General features: G+C 38.5%; 1 protein-coding gene across 4 annotated transcripts; it reads right to left on the bottom strand.

Annotated features, from left to right (window-relative positions):
- Positions 1-440: 440 nt before the first annotated feature.
- LOC131532884 (uncharacterized) lies at positions 441-8,553 on the bottom strand. 4 transcript variants are annotated; one of them, XR_009268989.1, is made up of 11 exons: positions 7,402-8,553; positions 6,987-7,131; positions 6,528-6,724; positions 6,324-6,450; positions 5,895-6,193; positions 5,665-5,793; positions 3,669-3,805; positions 2,682-2,772; positions 2,408-2,592; positions 939-1,076; positions 441-681 (listed from the first exon to the last, which is right to left on the bottom strand). XR_009268989.1 is itself a non-coding variant. In XM_058764681.1 (7 exons), exons 1-6 carry the CDS (start codon positions 7,455-7,457, stop codon positions 5,685-5,687), a joined length of 936 nt encoding a protein of 311 aa, XP_058620664.1. In that variant the 5' UTR covers positions 7,458-8,553; the 3' UTR covers positions 3,447-3,805; positions 5,665-5,684. The 4 variants fall into 4 exon arrangements, 2 of the variants coding, with proteins under 2 accessions (XP_058620664.1, XP_058620665.1); XR_009268990.1 differs by lacking the exon at positions 5,665-5,793 and having other exon boundaries at positions 6,528-6,727; XM_058764681.1 differs by lacking the exons at positions 441-681; positions 939-1,076; positions 2,408-2,592; positions 2,682-2,772 and having other exon boundaries at positions 3,447-3,805; positions 6,528-6,727.
- Positions 8,554-10,618: the final 2,065 nt, after the last annotated feature.

Raw genomic sequence — 10,618 nt, 5'->3', positions numbered from 1 at the left:
AGGTCTGTGCGGCGCCGCATGATGTCGAACACACCCCTTACAAAAAAATTACTGCAGTTTTTTTTAAAGTAATACTGGAGTTTTTGTTACATGTAGAAAAATGCAGTTTTTTGGACACAAAAAAACTGCATTATTGCCGTTTTACTGCAATACATCTGAAGTAATATTGAAATACAACTGCAGTAGAGCTGTAGTATTACTAACAAACAACTGCAATAGAACTGCTGTATTATGCAATACAGCTGAAGTATTACTACAGTTATACTGCAATAAATCTGCAGTAGTACTGCAATATATAATACAACTGAAGTACAATTCAGTACTACCAAAGTGCAATACTAATAAAATGCTGTACAGTAACACTGAAATACAACCAGAATATTCAGAATAACAAGTTTCATTTTACACAAATGCAATATAATAAATTAAGGTACAAAACAACAGTGAATGTCTCAAACAGCAATGCAACAATAAATGATTTCACTTTTCTTTAACTTAAAACAACAGGCTGAGAGTTACACTAAATGTATTTAGTGTTTATTTACAAATCACGCAATCATGCACATTTCTTTCCTCATTATTCAGACAGGTTTCATTTTCTGAAGAGCTTATCCTCATCGTTCCGCTTGGTTCTTATGACTGCCTTTATCTCAGATGTGGAAACACTCTTTTGGATGTAGTCTGGAAAAACAAACAAACAAAAGCTATCAGAAATTCTCAAGTTTCAGTTACACTTTTGACTACAGGCATATTTAGTATTCTTAAAATAAATCTTGAATTGTGATGTCACCAAGTGTTTGTGTAAAGTATTCATTCTACTCCCAATTAATTTCTTATGACATATTGGTCTGCATTAATAATGTCTTTGAACACTCCAGGTAACAGAAGTTAAAAGGTTGGTTCACCCAAAAATTAAAATTCTGTCATCAATTACTCACCCTCATATCGTTCCAAACCCGCAAGTCTTTTGTTCATCTTCAGAACACAAATGAAGATCTTTTATAATGAAATCTCAGAGCTTTCTGTTCCTCCACTGAGAGTCCATGCAACTACGCCTTGCACAATAACATGCATTTCTGGGGAAAAGCATAGACACAATCATGTTTAAATACTGTACAGAGTCCTCCAAAATTATTTGCTCTCTTTATCATTTTTTTCGTTCAAAATTCTAACCTTAAAAAAAAAAAAAAAATAATAATAATAAATAATAATAATAGAAAAAAAAAACAATTTACAAATACACAAGTATATAATTTAAATATATTATTAGAATACAGTATATAGAATATATGTGTTCCACAGTTATTGTGCCCCCTTCATTTAATACTGTGTGTAACCTATAAGTCTCTTCACACATACGTGCTAATCCATGGCTAGGTGTGCATTACATGATTTTAATACATGAGGTAGAGGCAAAGAACCACCCGACATGAAACGGGTTGCCTCCACTGAAGTTGATTAAAATTGTGTAATACACACCTGTTACAGCTAGTTTAAAAAGTTAAAGCTGCCTTTAAAGAGATGGCTAACCCAAAAATGAAAATTCTGTCATTAATTAGTCACCCTTGTGTGGTTTCACACCCGTAATTCCTCTTTGGAACCCAAACAAAGATATTTTTAAAGAAATCAGAGAGCTTTCTGACCCTGCATAGACAGCAATGCAACTTACACATTCAAGTTCCAGAATGGTAGGAAAGACATCGTTAAAGTAATTTATGAACTCCAGTAGTTTTAACTCAATTTTATGAAGCGACACGAGTGTTTGCGTCCAAAAGAAAAAAACTACTTTACCACTTATTTACAAAAATATTGATCTGTAATGTGCATTCATGAGAGCATCACAACGCATGAGAGTTGTGTTCATGTGACAGAAAACAAAATTGAGGTTAAACCACTGGAGTCACATGGATTACTTTCACAATGTCTTTCCTACTGTTCTGGAACTTAAATGTGTTATAAGTTGCGTTGCTGCCTATAGAGAGGGGTCAGAAAGTTCTCAGATTTCATCAAAAATATCTTAATTTGTGTTTTAAAGATGAACAAAGGTATTACGGGTTTGGAACGACATGAGCGCAAGTAATTAATGGCAGAATTTAAATTTTTGGGTGAACTAACCCTTGAATGTTTGTGGAGTACAATTTGACTGGAAGGGTAAAACTAAGTAAATTTTCATTAGTTTGTTTGGTTACAGGTCTTTAGATCTAGCATTCTGTCTGTATGTGTGTGCTACAGTACAAGCAGCGCATTGATTTAAAATAGCGATGGAACTGATTGTAATTATCTGCATTCACTGTTTTAATGCACACCTTCCAGTCCATCAGAGAGAATCAAACCACAAAAAAAAAAAAATGTTGAGAGCTTATGTTAAGCATTGAGAATAATTGCTGTTATAACTAGATTTCATTACCTTTCCATTCCCTCAGCTCTCTCTCTGTTTTCATACTGAAATGGCACTAGTATTGTAAATCTTCTTTTAGCTCTTTGATTTAATTTAACTCCTCAATCTCTTCATGTCTGAAGATCTCTTCCATGGCTGAGGAGACAGAGGACTTATACTCTTGATTTCTCCAGCACTCCCACAGGTCTTAGTTCCTGAAATACAATAGCAGTTATTGTGTATTCTACACTATAAAGATAATAGTTAATAAAAGATTAATTAAATAAAGTAGATTACTGCTCACCATTATTTGAGTGCTTGTTTCACCACAGCCATCATCCTCTGTTGAATTATATTTTTGGTCTTCTTTTTTTAGTTGTTACCAGTGCATTTTCCTGAAAATAGCAAATCACACACTAAAAAAATGTCCATTTCCACACATTAATGTCACACTACAGCACATAAATGCTGGTGTACAGTGCTGTGAAAAAATGAATCCTGATTTATTCTATTTTTGAATATATCCAGCACTAAATATCGTCAGATATTCCTAAGACAGTTAACATAAAACAAAGGCAAATACAGTTATCATTAATAAACTGTATTTTGTGTTTATTCAGGTTGCCTGTTTCATGCACTTTTTTTTGATGATTTGAACCAATTTAAGTCAAGTCACCATTATTTATATAGCGCTTTACACAATACAGATTGTTTCAAAGCTGCTTTACAGTGATAAAAAGAAAAATAATGATGCAAACAGAATTCACATCTGCTGTGAAACAGCTCTAAACAGTAAAACGTGTCATTGTTCAGTTAAAATCAGTGCTGACTCAGTTAATTTTGATTAACTGTATACAAATCATAAAATATAAAATAATTTCAGTCCATCTAGATAGCAGTGGTGTCATCATCTAGCTCAGTTCAGTCCTCATCCAATAGTGCCAGTGGAGTCAGATCAATGATATTGCTGAATATTATTAGTCCCCAAATAAGCACGCCAAAAGTCGACAGTGGCAAGGAACCCAAACTCTGTCAGGTGACAGAATGGAGAAAAAACACCTTGGGAGAAAGTATCGTTTAGGGATCAGTTCTCCTCTGGCCAACAAATGAACATGGTGTGATTATGATTCAGGCTGCATCACAATTTAGTGTGAAATATACAGGACTGTAGGCCTACAAGTAGCTGGAGTTATGGATCTCATTTAAAGACTAAAATCTAAAATCAGGTTTACATTTGTGGCTAACTAGAATGTGAGTGACCTTTAATGCATTTCCAGAAATAAAGTCTCACCAACATCTGTTGAGTGCCTTTTCACTTTCTCTCTTCTCCTCTTTCCTAATGCTTCCTCTGTTGCAAAGAGGGGTACACTGTACACTGAACACCTTTCAATGATTTGTTCCTCATGTCAATTAAGGGTTGATGCTCTCCTAGAAACAAATAAACAAACAAATACACTGTATTCAGTACAATTTTGTTTATAGAGCTTGGGAACCTACGTCACGCCGCGTCGGATTCCGCCATGTTTTAGGTCACGCTCGGGAGCACACAGCGTAAACAAATGCAAATCACCACAGAAAAAGCCGACCGTTTTACATTCATATTTTTTGAAAAAAATCTTACATACGCTTAGAATAAAATTGACTAATATGTAAATCTCTATAAAAAAAAAAAAAAAAATCGCTCTGTTGTTTGTCTGAGAGGCTGCAAATATTCATTATTCAGTCTCCTTTACTACAGTGGTACTGAGGCTAACTGCTAAACACTTACAACAATTAACCATGGTTTTACTATAGTAAATGTGTAGTGACCGTGCTTTTGGTGTATGTATTACCATTCGTATAACCACAATCTTATTAAATACCATGGATAAACTATGGTTAGAGTAGCAAAACCATGGCTAATTTTGTAAGGGGAGAACACTACAGCTAGATCTCAAACAGTGGATCATTGTTATATCAACATGATCTCACAGAATTCCGTGTAATGTTCACGGACTTAATTAACCTCCGAATCTGTGGTGACATCACGGAATCGCCGACAATTCCGTGATGGGCTCACAGAAAAAAATCTGTGATGGGCTCACAGAAGTGATACCAATGCAAGTCAGTGACAGGCATCAGCCGTGCTCCACACACGGATCCACTGGTTCAACACTTTCAATATGCCGACGCGATAATTTATCGTCATCATTATTGTTCAGAACTGGGTAGGTTTAGGGTAGGGGTGGGGTCAGGTACTCCAGTGAAAATATAACTGTATCGGAGTCACTCTTTTTACGTGGTCCGATGCAGCGCTGGTGTTGAACCAGTGAATCCGTGCATGGACCACGGCTGATGCCTTCTGTGAGCCCAGCACGGAATTTTCGGCGATTCCGTGATACCACCACAGATTCAGAGGTTAATTAAGTCCGTGAACATTACACGGAATTCTGTGAGATCAGGTTGGTTATATCGTTATATTGCCCGGTAAAACTGCTCAGTGTTAAGAATTAAGCCATTATAGAGGTAACAGAACTTGAAGCTGCTTTGAAACGATGTGTATTGTGGATGCTATGCAAATAAATACACTGACTTAACCGAACCAAGTTGAAGATTCCTACTAGCGATGCCGAACAACGATGCGAGAGATCAAATGAATTAACCAAACTTAATCCGTGCAAAAAGCGTCGGGGTTAACGAGCTGCTGCAAATACTATATGATTTCCTTCTATTAGTGGTGTGAGGGCTTACAGTTTAATGCAAATCACTGTATCCATAATATATTAAATCTACAGAGATGATAAAGCCACATTTTATTTTAGATATTTACCATACGAGTTTCGGTTTAATTTTCATCCGAGTTCCGTAGTGAATGTAGACATATTTAATGTTTATATGATTCATTAGATCACGTTGGAATGATCAATTGCCATAGCCTTTATCATCAATGTCTGCAGGTAAAACCTCTGCTTTTTCGGCATTATAACGCGGAGAAAGCACGTTTTCACACCAGCCGTGCAAAGGGATATGACAATTGATGATACAGTAAGCCTTAACCACTGCAACGCGATCTTAAGTAGAATAATATAAACATTAAATAATATAAAAAGTCTACATTCACTACCACTCAGTCTCCGCTGTAGCTCCCGTGACCTAAATTCCCAGAATGCATTGCCGCCGTGTCGACACATTCCCAGACTCTATTCCATTATTATAAATGATGTACTGATGCTATTGAGAACGGAACTGAGCTGGACAATGACATGACTCATTTCTACAGAACTGCAAATGTCTCAGAGTTTTGTTACCATTCTGTGCCCGTCGTCCGCTATTTCCAGCACTTAATCGAGCCACTCTGAATATCTAAAACCTTGTTGATTCTGTCCTCAATTAATGAATATGTGCCATATTTTGCACAATGGCCAGGAGAATCTGACCTATAAATGTCAAACACAGTTCAATTGAGATGTTTAAGCACAAAAACTAATACATTCATATTGACTTTTCTATTTTAATGATATAAGCTGAAGTGTGCTACCTGCAGTCACCAGACAGGATCAGCCCACCCCTCATCTCATTTAAATCTCTAATGACCCCTGCCTGCTCATTCTGCCATGCCTGCACAATGGTAGGAATTGTGTACAAGCGCTGATGGCAGAAGAAGGTTCCGACACTGATGCTCTGAAGCCCAAACAGCTTCAACATCCTGATGGTCTGGGTAGCCATGCAACCGGAAAAGTGAATGGCCCCACTCAGTAAAAGGTTGCAGGCTGGCATATTTCGATGCAGCATTGGCTGGTTCTGCCAAAACCGCTGATACCCACATGCTGCACAGACCTGAAGAGATGTATGTAAAAAAGGCAGAAAATGACTAATCTATACCATAAAAACAACAAAGTGTATAAAAAAAAAAAATCCAAGTTATGGTACAACATTTTTCTACCAGAAATCACAAATAGCCTCTTACTTGCTTTATTTTTACAAAAGTTCCCTCCTGCTTCTCAATTTGTCCTTGGGTTTCCTCACAACATACCGGGCAAATTGTAAAGAGAGACATCAGCTGGCTTTGGCACACAATGAACTTGTCAGCAGCACTGAAAATAAGAAAAACACAATGACTTGACACAATTTGGTCATACAAATAATCTAAAATTAAAAGAATAAGTCTTACTTGAGGTCAGGGAGAGATTCCTGCAGTGGTTCCTCATCAGATAAGTCACTTCTCATTTCCTCCTCTGGGATCCATGACACATCACCATGTTCATCCATGAAAACAGAGGATGATTCATCATCGCTGTGCACAGGACTGGGCAGTGGAGTTGATGTTTGTTTCTCAAACCTTTCTGACCATCTTGGGCTGTGCCTGAACTGCTACAATAAAAAAAGGTTCACCTTTATATAATTGTGCAACAGCATGTGTCACTGCTTGGGTACCCCTGTCCAACCTACTGCAATACTAAACAACAATTCTGTCACTAAATCTAAATCTGTTAATTCAATTATGTGTTAAAAATGGAGTTGTACCTGCCTTGATCATAGAGATTTTACTAATTATTTGCCCTTGTACATTATGTAAACAGATGGTGGCATCATGTACAATTAATGATAGATATGAATAATGTTAATCTACCTGATGAGCGTTGTGAAGGTCTGAGGTTACACTGTGAGCCAAAGTGAAGCATAGATGATTGAGGGGCCAGTGGAAAGAAAGCATCCTGCTCTGGGTCAGCTGTAGATGCATCTCCCCCTTCATTACTTGCAGTTTCTTCCAAAGCCTACACATCATGACAATAAATTACGAATTAGCTGTGCAAACAAAGTCACTAAGTTGTAGACTTGATGGTTATCATTTTAGCAAACTGAGGTTACCATTTATTCCTTCTCATATGGTAACGTTTTTACACGTTTTTTATTTTTAATATTGCTATTACAAGCTAGCTGCGGTTCTTTGTAACTTATACACACCACATTGCTTCTCATTATTGAAATCATTATGTTCACTGATTTGGTAGTTAGCAAATGTTAAAAAGAAAAAAAAGACTTACGGTGCATAGTCCACGTTTTCGTCGAGCTGCATCTCTGACTGATGCATGACCATCATGTTTCCCGCCGGCAGCAGAACCACAGGCTGATGGCGGACCCGATGGAGATGCTGAGTGCACCGAAGGAACCGCACCAGCTCTGAGCCTCACTTGGTTCTTGCTTCGGCATCCCATGTTGAACTCCATATCACCGGGATGATAATCCTCCGATCTAAAGTGAACACTACACACCACCGCGTTTTTCGAAGCAGATGCAGAAGTGAAGTCACGTCTCTTCACCTGCACAAAACGCACCCAGGCCCGGAAGACAGCACCGTTCTTTTCCTTGTTAGGAAACCTGTGGACTCGATGTCCTGACAGGCTGGAGTTTGTGCAACCTCCATAAACACAATAATTTACCATGATGATGATAAATCGAAATACAAAAACTACCGAAAACACGACTGCTCTAACTGAATACCAACCTACTCTGCACCGCGCCAACGCAGAGCGCGGGACAGGACTCCCTCTCGTGACGTAATATGACGCGATGTTAAAAAAAAGGCGATTTTTCAGAACAGTCACGGAAACTGTGACTTTGTCTACTAAATTTGAGCCCTCATGTCTTGTAAAACATTAAAAATCCTGCATTAACTTTTCATATGGTTTAATATGGTTCATATAATTTCATAATTGGAAAAAAAAATTTAACCTGCAATATGCACTTTAATACATGAGGACATTTTATTTCACATGTCATTGCGTTGGCTCTCGATTTGAGCTACTTCGTCCGCAACCACTGAAGTATTCAGTTTTTACAGCGACTCATTTGGTGCACATCATTCTTTCTGTAAACCGCATTCACCGGTTCTAACTCTATAGCGGCAGCAGCTGTATAGTATAGCGGTTTACCCGAGCATTGCAATTCTTTCGTTATTACTAGAATTCAAATGGCTTTCCCAACTCATTTTTGCGTGTGCGTGACACATTATTCACATTATTGCGAGACGGACAGAGTTCGCTCTGGCCAAGGACTAATGTGCTGTCTCTTTTCTCTCTCCCAGAAACCAGCGAGTGACCGATTCCGCTCTGACGAGAGCCACACGACGCACCCGCCGCACCAAGGGAGAATTTACAAAGAGCACCACGACACGCCAGCCAATCACCTCTCACTCTACCCTCTCACCTTGTTTGTGAATAAATCCACCCTCCGGGGTATTTATTTGAGCTCTCCTTGTCGCGTGATTCTTCCACCCCGTCACAACTGTAATAGACATTGAGCTGCAAAAATAATTCCTGAATCCTAATAAGAGCTTTTTGTTAAGTGTTATTGATCTCATGAGAGTTCACTGGGCAGGAAAGTCATCTGTGTATTTGAATTGTGTGTAAGCATTTAAGAATACCTGTAATAACTAGATTAAAAAGTTTGAAAGACAATTTTATGCTGACTTGTCTTAAAGTCTTGTTTAAGAAACATAAATAGTTTGGTCAGTTAGATGTTCTGGATGTTTGCTAAAGTGTTGCTAGTTGGTTGCTAGGATCTTCTGGATGGTTGCTAGACTTTTGCTATGCAGTTGCTGGGGTGTTGATAGACTATTGATAGTGTTCTGGGTGATTTACAGACATTCCCACCTCTGGTAACAACAGAATGTTTTCTTTAATGATACAAGCTCAGAAACATTAAAACCTCTTGAAGTTTTTTTATTTTATATATATATATATATATATATATATATATATATATATATATATATAGTGTATTGACTTGGTGCCATGATGGATATCGAAATGTTATTTATTTTTTTTATTTTAAACAGTATATTTGATTACTTAATGGTAAGGCAATATTTGTGAACACAACTGTGCACGTCAGACAATAAATCCCCAAAAACTATGCATGGGGGCTTGCTTTGGTGTTGCCACCCCTCATAGACCCCATGCCACCCCTTTGCCACCCTAAAAATTATTTTCTAGATCCACCCCTGTTTGCAGGGATCCATGGTTACACTTGTAATGCCAGTGTAGCCGATGGATTGAGACATATATAAAAAGACTAATTAATTCAGATATGTAAGGAGAAATGTTACATACAGTGAGGAAAATAAGTATTTGAACACCCTGCTATTTTGCAAGTTCTCCCACTTAGAAATCATGGAGGGGTCTGAAATTGTCATTGTAGGTGCATGTCCACTGTGAGAGACATAATCTAAAAAAAAAAATCCAGAAATCACAATGTATGATTTTTTAACTATTTATTTGTATGATACAGCTGCAAATAAGTATTTGAACACCTGAGAAAATCAATGTTAATATTTGGTACAGTAGCCTTTGTTTGCAATTACAGAGGTCAAACGTTTCCTGTAGTTTTTCACCAGGTTTGCACACACTGCAGGAGGGATTTTGGCCCACTCCTCCACACAGATCTTCTCTAGATCAGTCAGGTTTCTGGCCTGTCGCTGAAAAACACGGAGTTTGAGCTCCTCCAAAGATTCTCTATTGGGTTTAGGTCTGGAGACTGGCTAGGCCACGCCAGAACCTTGATATGCTTCTTACAGAGCCACTCCTTGGTTATCCTGGCTGTGTGCTTCGGTCATTGTCATGTTGGAAGACCCAGCCTCGACCCATCTTCAATGCTCTAACTGAGGGAAGGAGGTTGTTCCCCAAAATCTCGCAATACATGGCCCCGGTCATCCTCTCCTTAATACAGTGCAGTCGCCCTGTCCCATGTGCAGAAAACACCCCAAAGCATGATGCTACCACCCCATGCTTCACAGTAGGGATGGTGTTCTTGGGATGGTACTCATCATTCTTCTTCCTCCAAACACGTTTAGTGGAATTATGACCAAAAGTTCTATTTTGGTCTCATCTGACCACATGACTTTCTCCCATGACTCCTCTGGTCATCCAAATGGTCATTGGCAAACTTAAGTCGGGCCTGGACATGTGCTGGTTTAAGCAGGGGAACCTTCCGTGCCATGCATGATTTCAAACCATGACGTCTTAGTGTATTACCAACAGTAACCTTGGAAACGGTGGTCCCAGCTCTTTTCAGGTCATTGACCAGCTCCTCCCGTGTAGTTCTGGGCTGATTTCTCACCTTTCTTAGGATCATTGAGACCCCACGAGGTGAGATCTTGCATGGAGCCCCAGTCCGAGGGAGATTGACAGTCATGTTTAGCTTCTTCCATTTTCTAATGATTGCTCCAACAGTGGACCTTTTTTCACCAAGCTGCTTGGCAAT

The sequence above is a fragment of the Onychostoma macrolepis genome, chromosome 24 (genome assembly GCF_012432095.1).
Source record: "Onychostoma macrolepis isolate SWU-2019 chromosome 24, ASM1243209v1, whole genome shotgun sequence".
NCBI classification, from domain to species: Eukaryota; Metazoa; Chordata; class Actinopteri; order Cypriniformes; family Cyprinidae; genus Onychostoma; species Onychostoma macrolepis.
The sequence above is the reverse complement of the archived record's forward strand: the minus strand, read 5'-3'. Positions and strand labels throughout refer to the sequence as shown.

Excerpts from the sequence above, each read along its gene's own strand:
- LOC131532884 (XM_058764681.1), bottom strand. The coding sequence starts at position 7,457 with ATGATGGTCATGCATCAGTCAGAGATGCAGCTCGACGAAAACGTGGAC. Across the intron at positions 6,194-6,323 it reads CTTTTGTAAAAATAAAGCAA|GTCTGTGCAGCATGTGGGTA; the intron begins GTAAGAGGCTAT and ends ACATCTCTTCAG. Across the intron at positions 5,794-5,894 it reads ATCCTGTCTGGTGACTGCAG|GTCAGATTCTCCTGGCCATT; the intron begins GTAGCACACTTC and ends TGACATTTATAG.